Source organism: Melospiza georgiana, chromosome 4 (genome assembly GCF_028018845.1).
Source record: "Melospiza georgiana isolate bMelGeo1 chromosome 4, bMelGeo1.pri, whole genome shotgun sequence".
In the NCBI taxonomy this organism is placed as follows: Eukaryota; Metazoa; Chordata; class Aves; order Passeriformes; family Passerellidae; genus Melospiza; species Melospiza georgiana.
The window spans coordinates 18,665,550-18,683,255 of record NC_080433.1 but is presented as its reverse complement, the minus strand read 5'-3'; the positions used below and the strand labels follow the sequence as shown (position 1 = coordinate 18,683,255).

The 17,706-nt window shown below is 40.2% G+C and overlaps 1 protein-coding gene across 2 annotated transcripts in view; it reads left to right on the top strand.

Annotated features, from left to right (window-relative positions):
* PTN (pleiotrophin) overlaps positions 1–17,706 on the top strand; it is a 78,149-nt gene that overhangs the window by 42,950 nt on the left and 17,493 nt on the right. For both annotated transcript variants that reach the window (XM_058022167.1, XM_058022166.1), the window contains exons 2-4: positions 10,359–10,468; positions 11,902–12,075; positions 13,105–13,266. In XM_058022167.1, coding sequence (XP_057878150.1) covers positions 10,360–10,468; positions 11,902–12,075; positions 13,105–13,266 — 445 coding nt within the window. In that variant the 5' untranslated portion in view covers position 10,359. The remainder of the gene's footprint in view (positions 1–10,358; positions 10,469–11,901; positions 12,076–13,104; positions 13,267–17,706) is intronic.

The window sequence follows — 17,706 nt, the reverse complement described above, 5'->3', positions numbered from 1 at the left end:
TGCATGAATGGTAAATTTTGACCCCTGAAAATGCCACCTTTTATAAATTATTCATTATTCTTTGATCAGATAAATGGAGTAGTAGGGTCCTCTGTATAGCTTGCATAAAATTATTTACATATTTATTAATTTTTTTTTAATGGAAGAGAATGTAGTTGTATAGTAGTGAGCTTATAAAAACACACATAAATTTATTTTAATTAATAAGAATGCTTTCAAAGGCTTACTATCCTGTAGAAACCAATGCTCTCCCATGGAACATTTTGGAAAAATGAAAGAAATCTTTCACCTGTATTTGTTTGTACCATCCATTTTCTTGAGTCTTGCGTCAGTCTAAATTATGCTCAGCATTTAAAGGCACAACTCATGTACCTAGGGGTGTCTATTATCAACTTGAACTATTCATTTGTGTCTGGGGAATTAGAAATATAAAATATCCACAGTATGTGTATTTGCCTTAGCCTGATGTGAGAGACAAATATGCAATCAGCTAAGCAAATATCAAAGACTAGGGGAGCTGTTATCCAGAAATGAACTAATTAGTTTATTTACTTGAACAAAACTAGATGAGATGTGTTAATAGGTCTTGTTTTTTAGTGATTTTCTTCAGACATGTAACTCTTGGTTCCCTGCTTCTTTTTATGGCATTGGCATAGTTCCCTCGCCTCATTGCTCATTTTTCTGGCCCTTAATAATGTCCATGTTGAAAAGAGAATATAGAATTGGTTACATGTTGAAAAATGTTGCCCCTGAGTTGCACACTGCAATTTTTGAAATGAAGTGTTTGACTTGGGCTTATCAGAGGGGTCGTGCTATGAATTTTTTTTTTCTTTTTAGCTAACTGTTTAATTCTTGCTTGTTCTTATGGCACTCTGTGCTGTAGCTGAGCATAAATGCTAGTTTAAAAAAATACAGAAGGTTTGCCGAATATAATTTCAGCCTTCTAGAGCTTTCTCACGTCTCCCTGGCTGTTCTGTAGCCACAAACAGATAGTTACACTCAATTTTATGTTTTTCAAATTTGCCACTGTACTGCAGAATAAATTGCTGCTTACCCAACTCTTTCCAGCTCACCTTGAAGCAATTGCCTCTTCCCTGCCAGCCGCTGCTTGCCAGGTTTTCCTCTCCTGGGTGGAGGGAGAGCATTGCTGGAGCTGCTTCCATGTGTAGTGGTCCCTCTCTCTACCCCCAAGTGGAAGCAAGGTAGAGGAAGGAAAGAAGAAAAGCTGAATAGTAGCTTCTAGTTGAATTTCTCTAATTAATGATCTTATTTTCCCAGACAGGGTGACCAGTCAGCTGCACTGGGTTGTGTGTTTTGAAATGGGGACCTGAAGGCTGTTGTTGGGGTGCTGGCTCTGCTCCAGGGCTGAAGTGCAAGGAGCTTATTTTCTGTTTCCTACATGGCATTGAACTGTCTTGTTGGCACACAGGTTCAGAGTACTGGCAACCAGTGTTTGGAGTTGGTGATGGAGCTGCAAAATTTTCATTGCTATGGGCCAAGGGGATACCAAGCCTTCTCAGAAAAGTCACAGAAGTATGAGAAATGAGCACACAGGTTTTGCTTTGGGCAGAAATGCAGTTGCTGAAGGTCTCTGAATTAATATGGGGGAGTGTTTATACACTGACCAACCCACTCACCCCTACCTACCCAAGTGTAAAATATAATTTCATTAATTACTTCATCAAAAGAAGAAAACTCAGTGTTTCGTCATTTTCATAGTAGATTTTCTTTAACAAAATCATTCTGAAAGATCACTATTGCTATAAATGAGATTAAATTATGTTTTTTTTCAGCCAGAGAGAGACCATTTGACTGAACAGTCAGTTATTATAATTAAAGATTCTTTCTTTCTTTAAATCTTGGCTCAATCTTGGACTTGGATCACTAAGGCTATAGTAATAGTTTTAAATGAACACAGCATTTCATTGGTCCGTGAAGGTGTGATAAAATGATGGAGACTCAAGATTTTGAGCTCTGAGAAGAGTTTGGTGAGCTTTACCCTAAAAAAAAGTATACAGAGAAATATATGTGATGTCTATGTCGGCTTTTCATACTCAGGAAAGGAAAAGTAAGGGAAATAAAGATTTTGCATTGGATAAAGGAATGACACTACAATGGCAGGGTAGACAAAGCAAAGAACTAAATTAGATTATAAACCACAGTAGTCAGGATGGAAAGATGGAAAGCAGTTAAGGAGAAGTTGGAACCTTAAACACATTTGGGTGAGAACAGAGAGAAATATCAGGTGTGGGTGGCCTGGGAAATTAGTTGGAGAAGCTGGAAAGAGATGTAATAGTTGCAAATGAAAATTATTGGGCTAGCCCCCACACACTCTGTAGTGGTAGTCATGACTGGTTAACAGAACTTGAAGGTCCAGAAAAGTCTCCAAAAATAGAGAAACCACAGCGGAGGAAATATAGCTGGAAATTAATGAAATGCACTAAATGAATTAATAAAAGCAAGCTATTGGTATACTTGTTTTGTTCAGCCTGGAGAAGAAACTGGGGGGAGACCTCACTGTGGTCTTCAGTGAGGGGCAGTGTAGGGGCAGGTACTGAGACAAGATACCACATGTATGTTCTCATGATCAGGGACAGGACTCGACAAAACAGCCTCAAGCTGGTTGGAAGAGGTTTAGTTTGGATAATCAGGAAGAAGTTTTTTCCTCAGAGGGTGATTGGGCACTGAACAGGCTCCCCAGGGAAGCAGTATCAGCACCAAGCCTGAGACAGCTCAGGAAGAGTTTGGAGGATGTTCTTGGGCACACAGTGTCATTCTTGGGGTGTCCTGTGCAGGGCCAGGAGGATTTTGATGGTCCTGATGGGTCTTTCCCAACTCAGCACTCTGTGATTCTGTGATACATAAGGCAGAATGTGAATCTTATCTTGGTGGAGTATGGAAAAGCATCTTCTAGCTTTGTGTCTCCCAAAGTTGGATGTGGATGACTTCATTAGAAGCCCTTGTGTGATTATGCACAGGTAAAATAGAAGGAGATCTTTCGTAACAGAAGGATTTATCTTTCACAACTTAAATTAGAAGGTAAAAAGTGCTGATACTAATAGGCGCTAAAATGTGTTGATGTGATTTCTCTACCACCTAATATAGAACTCTGAAAAGTTGAGCTATTTTAGAATTTGATTCAGTATGATCTTATATCTCATCTTAAAGTGTATCCCTAAAAATAACCATTTTTATTGAGTGTTAGCAAGCTGATTTGCTCTAAGTTGCATAGGAGTATGAATATAGATCTGATTAAAGTTTTAAATTTTAAAAGTTGGCTTTTGTGAAATTAAGTAAACTGGTGATGCGTGTTGGACTGATGCAATTTTTTTAATAAAGGACTGATTAACATTTATTTGTATCAAGCCTAGAAATAAAATTGAAATTTGTTTCAAGAAAACAAATTTCAATTTTATTCTTGCTCTGCTTATTCAATTTCAATTTTATTTCTGCTCTACAGCTTTTTATTGAAAAAAATCAGCCCACTGAAATGCTATTGTGAGCTTGCAGAAATTTACTAAAAATGGCAGTGATCACCCTATAAAGTAGTGTCTTGGAAGTCCTGACACAGAAGATTGCCGAGATTCACCAAAAACTAAGCTATCTTAAATCTTGCAAGGGCAACGAAGAGCAAATCTAAATTTTTAATTTTATTTCCCTACTAGTACAAATAAAGACAACAAAGGAAATGTGTATGAGTGTGAGGGAAGAGGGAGCATGTTACAGCTGGAAGATTATGGCTCATAAAGGTCTGGCTCCAGAGGCATGCTGGCTTTTGCCTCAGTTCTCCATGTGGGAGATCAGGTGGGACATAGGGGCATGCAAAGGGTGGCGAATGAGATGAAGACCTGGAGAAACAAAAGATTCTTCAAGTGTTTCTGTGGTAAAACTCCCAAGAGCTAACTGTTCCTAATTTCCCTTTTACAGAGAAAACTTTGTGTTTCCATCTCTGACCACTGTAAAAAATGGCATGTTACATTTCAGATTCATTAAGACCATTAAACCATGGATCAAATTTTATTTCCTGATGTTGCACAACTGCAGTTTAGCAAATAAAATATTTACATTTAAAAAGAGGGAAAGAAGCAGATCCAGGTAGCTGCAGCCATCTGCCCTCAATAGACTGCAAAGTAGAGCACATTTTGAATAGGAGAATAATTTAAGAACTGGAATTAAATATTAAGTTTCATTAAACACGGCATGTGTTTACTGAAAGGAGATTGATGTCCCAAACTAGCTCATTTAAAAACTGATTTTGTAGATGTGACTAATCTGGTGCTAATCAAACTGTAATTTATTAAAGTATTTGTTGTGGGACTTGATGGGAAATTATTCATTCGAGCAGGAAAAAAGAAGGATTAATGCAAAAGTTAGTTCTGAAGTGGACAGGGAGTTTAAAGAGGACTCAAATTGAGCAGTGTTTTGAAGAAAAATAATGGGTTGCAGGAACTTATTAAGTTTGCACCTGGGATGCATTTTTATTTGTGGTCATGGGATGAAAATAATAGTGTGTGAAGCTGGGAATCATAGCTCAAAATATTGTTTACTGCAAAAGAGGAACCATACCTTTTTATATAGTTATATTAAGCCAAAGATTTATTGTTAATATAATGTAAATCTTAATGGTTTAATCCAAGGATTGTTATTAGTGCGGATGTAATTATTGCAGAAAAAGATTATATATCTATGCAGGTGTTATAATAATGTTAACAACAATGCCACCACCAGTTAAATTGTTATAAATACACTTAGATTCAACTGCTTTTCCTGATGTTTTGCTGACCCTTCCCCAGCTCTTCTTAGCCCTCAGGTTGGTGATTTCATGGTGTGGGTGGTAGAGATGGTTATAGTGACCTGTCATCCTCTGGGGTCCTTGTTCAGGATGATATTCATGTTTTCCTTGCTCTAGGATGAACCTGGGGTTGTTTTTCTTAATGTTTTCTAGCATGCTTTGATACCTTTCTCTCTCTTTACTGTTCCGCAGTCTTGTTATATCCAAACTTCCCTAGAGATTACACCTTTTAGGTACATTGGAAACTATTCTGCTTTCTCTTTCTTAGCCCTATATCTTTTATATATCTTTTAGGGAAAAAAAAATCCACCAAAAGAATAATTAAGTACTGGAATTCTCTTCCCAGGGAAGTGGTAGAATCACCATCTCTGGATGTGTTTAAAAAAAGACTGGACATTGCACTTGGTGCTATAGTCTAGTTGAGGTGTTAGGGCATAGGTTACACTCAATGATCTTAGAGGTCTCTTCCAACCTCATTATTCTGTGATTCTGTGTGATATCCAGTTTTGCCCAGGTCCATGTCTGAATTTCTTTATCTGACCTTGGGGCAGTTGTTTATAGCAAGTGTTTGTGTCTCTGTTGATAAGCTGGTGCCCCATCTCATGTCTTCCGCATATGTATTCCTCTGCACTGTATCCTGTGTCTCCACTTCTCAAGGCCTTTGCTAACATACCAGCCCTGCATTTCTTTATAAGCTATTATCATAATAGAGTCACAAAACCTGTGTGGCTCCATACAGTGACAAAGAAAAGTAAATCAAATCAGCCACAGCTGGTTGGTCAATTAGAAGAAATGCTGTTGCAGCTAAAGCAAATGTGACAAAGCTGTGGACAGGCCAAGGAATGTTCAGAAAGGGCAAATCCCATCAAACCTTGGTCCAGAGCCCTGGCAAACTCACTCCAAAGCCCATGGACCATCATTAGCAATGGCAATACCTTCAGTCTTGCTCTAGATGCAGCTTAGCAATATCATCAACACAGCTGGTGTTTGGCACGTTATACTGGAAAAGCTGGAGGATATGGGCAGGTTGTTATAATAATGTGAGAAGACCTGATTGTTCAGAGTGGTAGATTGCACTCATATGGACTAATAATGAAATATTTGCTTCTATAATCTGGGACCTTGCCAGTTGCTTTGGAAAGAACAGATGAAGGGAAGAACTTGTGCATAAAAGTTGTTAACAGCAAAAAAAGCCACCTGTAAAAGGCATATGTGATCCTGGGATGTATTGCTTTTGCCAGCTTCAGTCAGGCTAGGAAAAATAAACTCTTGCTCACCAACAGAGCTTCATCCAAAGTTGTCTGCTTTGTTCTGAATGCGTGTGTTCAGCAAAGACTTGTTCAGATTCAGGAGTACCTGGGGTTGAGTTAATTGTCTAAGTGCAGATTGAGTCACTCTGGTAAGCTTGACTTCCTCTAGCGGAGATCCAGAGGTCTAAGAAAAACAACATGGAAATGCCTGTGCTGCTTTGGGCTTCCCACTTCAGTGGGATTGTTAAATCAGGTTGGGGGTAGTGTGGGATTTAGAGTGGAAGGCTCAAGCTCTGCTCAAAAAGTCCCTTAAACTGCAGCCATGGAGTGGTTTCTGTCTGATTTCTCTTTCTGAGGCTCAACATGTAATTGAAACTATGGATGGATGGTTGATTAAGCCATTAATTCTCTGATTGCCTGCCATTTTAAAATTTTCCTTTCACTTTTTACTCCCAAGCAGAGATTGGCTGTGAAATCAACTGTAAGCCTGAAGTAATTCCTGTGCCTGATTGTTGCTGCAAGAAGCTGCTTGCTGTGGTGTATCTCAACTGGTCTTCAATTCTCCCTTCATTTTACACTTCATGCTTTTTTAACACTCTCTGGTTTAGTGTTTAACTATCTTTAACCACTTTTCTCTCTTTCCTGTTTCGGTGCTCTTTGTGTGATTGCTCACCTTCTTTTCTTCATGTTGTTCCAACTTCCTATTTAAACTGTTCTAAGCTCTCTTTCTCTCTCTTTACCTTTTCTCTCTTCGGAGGTTTCCTGTAGCAACCCACATCTCAAAAATCTCTTTTCTTTCTTTCACTTTTATCTTTGTCTTTCTTTGGTTGTAAGTACCCCTGCCATTTGTTTAAATGCTGCCTCCTTGCTCTGTTTAGGGGCTGTCATACAGGATTTTAGAGATGCTTTCCTCTCATGGCACATGATTTACTTGTTACCCGTGGTGTAGCCAGAGGGCTCATTACAAAAATCAAAATATCCAGGAGGAGTCCATTTTGTCTATGGTGTAACACTTTTTATGTCATTTAACCAGTTATAGCAGTTCTTTAAATCAATGGTTGAACCAAAAATGTTATCAAAGAATCTAATAAAAAGGAAGAACTGTCACCTTTGAATTTTGAAAAAGTAAACCAAAAAATACAAAGTTATTGTCAGTAGAATATATTGTTTGAAGAAACAAGTCTGGTCTGGTGAGTTTTTATCTTAATCTATCTTTTAACTGCCAACTAAAATATTTGCAAGAAAAACTGAACATTGGACTCACATACTTGCTGATAGATGGCATTTTCTAGCCTTTTGGAAAAAAACCTACTATTTTGTGAGTACTACATGTGGGCTGCTTGTAATTTTGTGAGAGCACCCACCTTTGCTGTTTACCATTGCAAAACAGTTAAATGATTTCCTGTGGTCGTACTGGTTACATCATATTCAAGGTGTTGGTGTGGTGTGAGGCAGTCTCTCCATTTTCTACAACATGGCTTTTCACTTGTGGGTAGAGGAAAGGCACTTCAGGAAGCAACCTGGGTGTCTGCAGAGAGACAGAATATCTATATCTCTGCAGGTTTAGTGTTTGCATTAGACATTTGGCAAGTGTTTTGGCTGTAGGGGAGCCTTGAGTCTTAGGAAAACATGCTATATTAAGCCTCTGTGGGGTTTTGTTTATAGGGCTTCTGGAATGTTTCAGACTCCAAAACCTAACTATTTTCCCCATCTGTTTTTCGGAAAAGAATGTCAGCCTGATTTAAATTTGAGTCCCTTTCAACTTAATATGAGGCAGCTTCCCTAGTAACAATCATCCATGACTCCCAGTGCCTGGGGAGCCTCTGGGGTGTGTGTGACCCCATCCCAGGTCCCTGGGGTGGGCAGCAGGGCTGTAGGGGGCAGCCCCAAAACTGTGACCACCTCTTGTATTTGGTGGCATTCTGCAGAGTGAAACCTCTAGTGCTGCCTTTGCTTCAGCTTCTGACACACAGCAGTGACTTGAGATATGAGAGTGTTTGTGTCTCCTGATAAATGTGCTTCCATGAAATTAACTCTCTCTCCCTCAACAAAGGACTCTGGGAAGGTGATTGGAAGAGATGAAGTGAAAAGACAAATTATAGTAAAAATGGGGTGCTAGGGGATGTGCAGTGTTACTGGTGGGGAAGCTCCCCCTAAGGAAAGGGACAAGGGACTGAGTGTGGAGTTTAATTTTTAAATAGTATGTATGGCAAATGTATTTGAATCATAGAATGGTTTGGATTGGAAGGGACCTTGAGGATCATTTAATTCCACCCCCCTGCCATGGGCAGGGACATTTTTTTACTACACCACTTGCTCAGCAGTCCATCCAACTTAGCCTTGAACACTTCCAGGGATGAGGCCTCCACAACTTCCTTGGATAACCTGTTCCAGTGCCTCACCATGGTCACAGTAAAGATATTTTTCCTAATATCTAATCTAACCCTACTCTCAATTTGAATTCATTCCTCTTTGTTCTGTCACTACATGCCCCTCTCTTCATCTTTCTCAGGAGCTCCCTTCAGGTCCTGGAAGGCTGCAATTAGGTCACCCCATCCTACTCTTTTTCAGGCTGCACAAACACAATTCTCTCAGCTTTTCCTTATTAAAGAGGTGCTCATTTGATTATGAAAAAAGCAATTTGAAGTAAGCTGAGCTAAAAGGCAGGTTGCATATTTAGTTTTTAATTGCTTATTTAATATATTTATTTATTTCATTTGTTTTATTAATTTTCTCTGAAACATGAGAGGCCTGAGTGGAAACATGCAGCAGAAGAAAAGGAAAAACAAAGCCAAGCTCTCTGGCAACTCACGTGCTCTACTCTGGGCTCTGAGTTTGCTGGAAACAATGGTGGTGCTTTTTTCTTCTTCATGGGAAATGATACTTTCTTTTGAAGTAAATTAAACTGGTCCTAATGACAGCTCTTTCATACATTTGAATGCCAGGCCTCTTGCAGTCTTCAAATGAACTTTATTTCAACACAGCTATTAAGTTGTCTCATCTGACTTCTAGAATGATATTAAAGCCAGATACTTTAAAGTCTCCATGTTTGGGATTCCTCTCCTGTTTTCCTTGTCGGTTATAATTATGTTGCATTTGACCAAGAGGTTGCCAGCAGAGAATACTGAGGAGTGCCAAATTAAATTTCAAATACATTTTGTTCTTTGTTCATGTTGAAAAATATTTCTCCTCCATGGCTGCTGTGCTCAGCAGGGTGAGATCAGGCTGCCATTAAACTCTCTGTAAATATCAGTCTAGCTGAGTTTTAAAAACTGTCTTAGTGCCACTGTTACCCCTCCTCTGAAGGCTGGTGTTACATGAACATCATGGGTGCTGGTTTGAAGAAAAACAAAACAAAAAAATTGGAAAAACCTTCCTTTCATCCAAGCAATGTCTAGTCCACTATCTGGGTTCCTGGCTGCCTACTGGACAGATGTCTCTAGGAAAGGGAGGAGGTTTCTTATTTTTAAATTATCTATTGAAGACCCTGTGTTCTGTTAAACAGTGCCAAAATGAGACAATGAAAATTATAGAAGCGGGAAAGGGAAAGCTCAGAATGACTTTTGGTGACTGATGCTTCAATCCCAAGCAAATGTATATAATACCTTTTTGTATTTGAATATTTTCTTCCCAAATCCAGATTTCAGGTTTATTAGCATGCTGTGGATAGCCTCTAGCAGCATGTGCAAGTCCTGTCTCTGTGCCTACTTTGCATTTCAAACAATTAGCCTAATTTATATTATGAAGAGACACTAATTGGAGGAGAAGGAAGAAGTATGTAGCAACATGCCAATGACAATTAAGATAATGCATCACATATCACCTATATAAGTTTTTGTGAAAGAAGCTCTTTTCAGATGTCACCTAAGCCTAATAGGAACTTCAACCCTTGCAAGGTGGACAGTAGAGTGTTCCCTACTTCATATGAATTGGTAAACTGAAAAATGAAGTGTACGTTTTACTTATTTTTACACAGCCAGAGGTCAGAAAAGAAGAGAGGAGTTCCAGACCTGTCAGGATCCTTGTTTCTCTAACAGGTTTCTAGAAGACAAGCAATAGTTACAGAACTTCCCATGGCAAAACTCCTCCAGTAGCATCAGTGCTGTAGATCAGCGATTTGGTTACACAGGCTGGAAAATAGTTAAAAATCTCTGTGTTCTCTCTGCAGTGGAGCTAATTGCCCATTCTGACAATAGCTAATTATCTGCTTGTATCCTGTGGTCCTGAAGCAGAGCTTCCCAAAAATGCTTTAGTTGGAGTCCCACTTTTTACAGTCTCACTGACCATTTTTTTTCCTCTCTGTCATTGATCTGCAGAATGCAGCAGCAACAGCAGCAACGTCGAATGTTCACTGCTGCCCTCCTGGCACTCGTTTTCCTTCTGGCAGCCGTGAGTACCACTGAGGCTGGCAAGAAAGAGAAACCAGGTAAGGTCCAGTCTGATTCAGAGTTAATCCCCAAGCTAGGTTGCATGTGTGTGAGAATGTCAAATGCTTCTGGTTTTGTTATGAAATCAGGTCATTTGTTAGCCTTTTGACATCAAGGTAGGATTTTTGGCCGTGACATGCTGTTCTGTGTTAAATAGGGAAGCAGAAAGGAGTTTCCATGTCAAGTGGCAGCTTGACAGCCCCAGAGACTGGAGTCCGTGGTTTATCACACAGTGGATAGTGCAAAGCAGCTTAAAATGTGCTGTGTGAGTAGTTTCATGCTTGACTTAGGGGGAACCAAACAGGAGTGATGAAAGAGCAGTTATGTCACTTGCTCAGTGTTATATATGACAGTGCTACACTAATGCTGTGTGATGTGGAAATCCTCTGACAAAGAATTGTACTAACTTGCTGTTGCACAGACAGCCAGACATCCAGCAGTAGTTGCTTTCTGTCAGTGATGAACTCAGACCTCATTATAAGAGAAGCTGGCCCAGGGTGGAAAATTCATATCTGTCAAACTCAGTTTGACATTTTTTAAAGAATGTATTTTTTGGTATTTTTCTTAAGGTCTTATTATTTTCAGGCAACTTATATACCAGATATTATGAACTGTGAGTCCATCAGAATTAGTGTTCCCAGTAAAAAAAATGAACTTTTTAACCAATTTGGCCTTGCATAAATATGAGAAAATGGTAGCATAAACATGCAAGACCTAGAAGAAAAAAAAATTTATGTATTTACAGTTACTTGTGATGATTTAGGGACCTAAGTAATTATTTTTGTGAATCCTTGGGTTTGATAACATTGCTATCTTTTCTCATGAGACTTGTGCTTAAGGATCTAAATAAAATCCTTACTTTTTTCCTTGAGCAACAAACCCATGTGAATTAACAGCACTTCGAGTACACTTCTCCACGTAGCTCCTTTGCCTTTGAAGTATGCTATGATAAAATGTGACATTGTATAGCAAATCAAAAGTTTGCATCCCACAGCTGTTTCCTGAAGGTGCTCAAATCCTGTGATTTCAGCACATACATTTCTCATTGTTTAGTGTACAGTGCTTCAGCTGGAACTGAGGATATTTGCATGCCACCAGCTACTGGAGACAGAGCTTTCTGAGTGAGGTCCATTCTGCATGTTTTGGTCAGTGATCCCTGTGGGTTGTTAGATTTCTGAAGATGAGAATCCACTTGAGAATATCTGAATGGACTAGCAAACATGGCAGTGGGACTGAGTTTGAATGATCATCCTGACCTGTCTCTGCAGAATCGTGAAGAGGATGTCAGACCTTTAGCTTTTAAGAGCATTGTGTTACGAATGTCTTCCTTACTCACCCTTCCAGGTGCTGTGACTTTGGTTAAGTTTAGGCAACTTCTCTGTGTTCTTGGGTACTGAGAACTTCTCTTGCTTGGTTTCTTGTCTCCATGCAGAGAAGAAGGCGAAGAAGTCTGACTGTGGGGAATGGCAGTGGAGTGTGTGCGTGCCCACCAGCGGTGACTGCGGCCTGGGGACACGCGAGGGCACCCGCACTGGGGCTGAGTGCAAACAAACCACCAAGACTCAGAAGTGTAAGATTCCCTGCAACTGGAAGAAGCAATTTGGAGGTCAGTATCCCTCTCTTAAGGGATTTACATTGGTTTTTATTTTGAGTATGGAGCAGCAAGCCTGTTTTTTCTGCTTGGGGAAGGCGTTAGTCCTGCATTTCGGGTTTATCAGAGCTAGAACATGCAGGCCATCAGAAGGCAGCTTCCTCAGAGTTCCTCTGCAGAGAGTCCCTATAACTTACTCATTACAAACTCTGCCTTCCTGCATGCTGGAATTTGCCCTCTGTGCTGTTCAGCCCTGTTTAGGGCAGCAGCGCAAGTTCACAGCTGTGAACCTCTGCGATGGCTATCACAGACTTTACAATGTGTGATGTGGAGCGTGGGGGCTGGCTACCCATGTGTTCAGTAAAAGGAGAGAGTGAAAACCAGTGTATTTTTATCATTCCAGACCAGTGTATTTAATTTTTACCATTCAGTTCAGAAGGTTTTTATGTACCAGTTTGGGAAGATATGTCAGATCTGCCCTGGACAAGATGTCTATCCAAAACTCAAATTTTATTTCTCTTTCAAACTTGGCTTTTCTTTCTTTCTAGCTGTCTAGTAAACAGCTTGGCACGATTTTGAAATTATTGTGACCTTACCAACACAATCAGTGCTGCAGTTTTGGACTTGAGAAGTTTATGGGTGCACGTACATTCTAGAAACTGTTCAAGCTTTATTTGGTAACCTCTGGTGTCACATAAATGGAGAAACAGACATATGGAATGTAAACGACATTTCAAACGGCTGTTTCTTTCTTTTTTGTTGTTGCTGTTCATATTCATAGCTGAATGGATTTCTCTTTCTATGCCAAAAAATGCAATATCCATGCAAAAGCAAGAGGATTAAATTTTAAAGCACTGGAGAGGAGGGGAGACTGCAATTACCACCACAAATAATCTTTAAAGTTTTCTGGGATTCTTTTCTTCAGTTGCACATCTTTTTGTCTGTAAGCACCAGCTGCCTGTGGTAGCCTATTAGACTCACAACATTTTTGTTTTCACGCTCAGTCATTGTGTTTTAAGTTTTGCCTTTTTTCCCTTGCTGCAGCGGAGTGCAAGTACCAGTTCCAGGCCTGGGGAGAATGTGACTTGAACACGGCCCTGAAGACTCGGACCGGGAACCTAAAGAGAGCCCTCCATAACGCTGACTGCCAGAAGACTGTCACAATCTCAAAGCCCTGCGGGAAGCTTACCAAACCCAAACCTCAAGGTAAATTCCATTTGCTGAAAGCTGCATGAGAGCTCACTTAAATCACTGGGTTTGTGGTGTCCTGCTTGCTTCAGTGGGAGCTCAGTTGTACAGGATATTGCACTCTCATGGCCTTTCCTCAGATCTGCACTGCTCCTGTCTGTCAGGGCTCAGGCAGGGAATATTCCTGAGCTGCATAGTCAAGACTGTCTCACACTTGAGAAGTAAGCTGAGGATTAGAACTCTCATTTTAACTTTAGACCACCTGTACTGTTAGCAGTTTGTGTACACAAGTAGACTTCCAGAGTAAAAATTCTTTTTGTAACTCACTCGTTGATGGGAACAGAATAATAATTATAAAATGAAAAAATATCCCTTGATAAAGACATTTTTTATATAGGTTTTGTTTGGTATTGAATAATGATTAGTTGAAAAAAGGACTGCTTTCCTTCTGGACAAGTAACATTGAAAGGATATTCTTTTCAGTGCACAATGAAATATGAAAATATTGTGCACCCTTGGGGCTGTTTATTCTTTATACAAACATAGCAGGAAGAACAGTACAGAATGTATATGTCTTATTTAAATGTGACTGACAGTATAATTCCTGCTACACAGAAAGACATATGCCCTGCATTTGTGTTTCCAGGTGGCCCTTGGAAAAACTTATTTTCTTTCTAATCATTAAAGCCTTTTAATGTACTCTTTTGTTGGAAGAGCAGGTGTTATGTGTATAGGATGATTTATAGTGGGAGCTAAAACTGTGAGATCTTGTTTGAGATACAAAAGCAGTATGTTTTAAGTAGATTATAAAAGCTATGCTACCTTGACATTTGTTTACTTAAAACGAGCAGGGTTTGACACATTCCAGGCTCTGAATACTTGGATAGCAATACAAATAAATGTGATTCAGTGTGACAGGTGCACCTGGGACAAGCAATTTTCAAATTGTGGGCTGTGGTGTGCCATGGATCAGAGGAGTACCTGCAGGTGGCCTGCTCTGCTTGAGCAACCAGAGAAGCTGCAGGCACTTTGTGTGTGTGTGTGTGCGTGTGTGTGTGTGTATGCATCCATCCATCCATCCATGTGACTGGTTTTCCTTGCACACCATCCATGAGTCCAGACAATCCAGAACCTGTGCAGACAGTGACAGGCTGTGGAGCAGCAAAGTTACAACTAGATTTTCAGAGACCACCTGAGTTGGTTGAGCTGGTGACAACAAACATCATTTAGGGGTTGAAGTGTTTGGATGAGAATGCAGGAAGGGCTTTGAGATGTGTGATTTTATTGTTTAGCAGTTTGGGGGGCAGGATTTTTTTTTTCATGTTTTTGCTGCTTTCTTTATTTCACTAAGTTTCCATGCCTAAGTGGCCTTTGGGAGTTTAGTGAATGAGGCTTCCTATTGTGCTGCCAGAAGGCATCTTCTGCCCCTGGATCCTCTGCCACTGAGTCATATATCTATATTCTGTCAGTGGCTGTCAGAGCAGGGGGAGAGGGCCACAAAGCAGAGCATTGATGCAGCATTGTTTTGTGAGAGCTGCGCTCTTGGGTGGTACAGGCTCATTTTCAAGTTACAGCTTTAAAGGAGAGCTTGAGAAATTGCTGGATTGGAGTCAACTTTAACTGATTCTGGAGTTTAGGAGTGAGTTATAGCTGAGACTGGAAATTGGATTGGGACTGACTGCAGCAACCAGTTATGGGGTTTGACTTAATTACGAAACCTGGCTTTATTTGATTTGAAGGAATGCAAAAAGAGAAATAGGTACAAATGTGGGTTTTTAATCATAATAACTGTGGGCAGTTCTGCTCTCCTGATCTGCATTAGAAATCTTCCTGCATGCCACCTGCTCACTCATCTGCTGTTGGCATTAGTAGGAGCAGCAGGCATGGGAGTCACACACACACAGCCTGCCTGGGCTCAGGGCTAAGCCCATATTGCAGATCTGTGGGTATAACTACACGGGAGCTACACTGGGCAGTGTGCTGGCACCAGGAGGAGGAACTAGAGGAAGAAATTAGGTCAAGCAGGTTAGTACTGTGTGAGGAGTTTTGCCCCACTGAACTTTATTTCTGAGTTAAAAATCAGAGTGCTGGAATGAGAGTATTTGGTTTCTTCCTGAGGTGAAGGAAATGACAGGTTGGAGGTAAGTCCAAACCCACAACTAAGAAAAAGGAAAATATTTAAACTGCATTCAGTCTGTAGCTAGAGTCCTAATGAATTTCCTTATTTGGAAATGGGAAGAACTGGATTATGGCCTGAGCACTTCAAATGGTCTGAAGTTATGTGTTAGGCTTCTTTTTCACCCCTAACTTTGCATCAGTGCCTCAAGAGCGTAACAAAGGAAGCCCTTGATGCTTTATTTGGAAGCAGCAGGTCATTTTCTGGAGTGTGGTCTGTACAGATATCCAGCTAGATCTGTGGGTGCTGATCAAGGGCTGGGATTCCTACTGGGATTGCCTGGCTGAGCAGGGCAGGGGATGCTGGCATTTGGGTGCTCTGGCAGCAGAGCAGTGAGCCAGGGGCTCAGCAGTTCAGGAATCTGTTTTACTGTGAATGGTGGCCTCTCTGACTGGTCTTTGCTTCAAGAGGTTCACCAGTGAATGCCTCTGACAGCAACAGGCTGAGAGCACCAAAAGCAGACAGAAAATATTGCACTGAAAAATACTGGTATATTCAGAAAAAAAGTGTTGTTTTCCTGATTTTCCTGACTAACCCCTTTCCAGTGAGGTGAAATTTTTATTCTATTAGGTTGTATTTGTAACCTCTCCATTATATCCATTTTCCTTTTGGTTTCATACTGTAAATGAGGTCTGTAAAAGCCCCTGCTTAGCTTCTCCAATCAATGGTACTTTTATACATCATCTTTTAATTTTTTGTCGCTTGCCATCTTTTAAAGCTTATGACTTAAGTATTTATTGGTGTAAGAATTTATCCACTATAAGAATACACATTATTTGACTTACCTAAATTCCTTCTATTATTGCAAAAGAGTTTTTGTTATGGAGAGACTGGAATGTAAACAGTATTCCAAGCATGTCCTTTACAGAGGACACTCGCTTTATTGTTCATGTTGTTCACCCACTTATTGTTCATTGTGTTTTTTGTTCATCACACCCACTAAATTAGCTAAATAGAATTTTAATTTTGATCACTGCTTGCATGGGGAGTATCTGAGACCTTCAAAATTGTCCCTAATAAAAAAAATTAATTATTGTGATTATTTAAGAACTCCAAAGATTGTATGGCTAAGATAGGATATCTTGTCTAGGCGTGACCAATAAAGCATTGTGCATCAAATTTCACCTGACACATTTCCTTCATGGGATATGGTGTCTGAAGTTCCTCCTCACCTTCTCTGCTCTTTGAGGAAAATGCCATTTGATGGATTTAAGTGTAGATGCTGCTCTGCTGTTGCTTATCCACCTTTCCAGCCCATCAACATATGGCAGCTGTGCTGACAGGAGGAGTCTCCCTCCTCTCACTTAACAATTTCAAAAACTACTGCTGTTCATAGGAGTTGAATCTATTCTTAACAGAAAGGGAAATCATACCTGCAAAAAACCCCTCAGGGTTTATAATTTTACAGATTTGTTGATAAAATATAGTTTGGTTTTCCATGGCTTCTATGATCTCTGACAAAACTTGTGCCAAGTTAAAGCAGGAGATGCTCATAAGCTTTGGGAATCAATTCTTTCTTCATAAACCACTAAGTTAAGTGTTTTTATGGATTTCTTTTATCTTTAGTAAGCACCCACAGAGAAGCTTAAAACCTTTTTAAGCATTCTCCATTATTTTGAAAACGAAAAAAAAAATATTTTCTTCATAGCAATTGCTCTATGTCAGTACTTTCTACTTCTTAGCAGCTGTTTTATGGATTACAACTTTTTTTAAGGATGAGAGCAGATGATGAGCCAGGAATTTTAACCTTACTTTGCTTCCTGACAAGCTCTTTTCTCCATAGCTTTGCTCACATGTTCTCAGACTACAAGACAGTGGCTTGGTCCTGGGCTGCTGGGTTGAAGTGTAGGTAACACAGGATGAAAAACATTTTTCCTTTTTGAATACTGTGCATTTAGGCAGACAGATTGTCAGCAATGTGATAGTGATGTCCCAGGCACCACGGTTTGTGGTGTATTTAGTCCCCAAATGAGGTCATGAGAAAGCCTATCACAAAGTCTAGAGAGGATGAAAAGATGATTTTCATCAAAAAATCCCAGTGGAGGCAGGCACCTCTTCTCTAGCACACACAGTTGCATATTCTAATCAGTGTCTGCAAGGCTGGTGATGTTGAAGGTCTCCCTAAACTGTCCTGACAGATGTGACAGACTCAGGCACTTGTGTCGAGTGGCTGCTCTAATGGCCAGCTTGTGCTGAGGAGCACAAAGTGCTTCCGACATCCTCCATCTGGCCAGCTCCACACCCACCCAGGCTTGATTGATGCTTGTTCAGGTTCCAGCCAG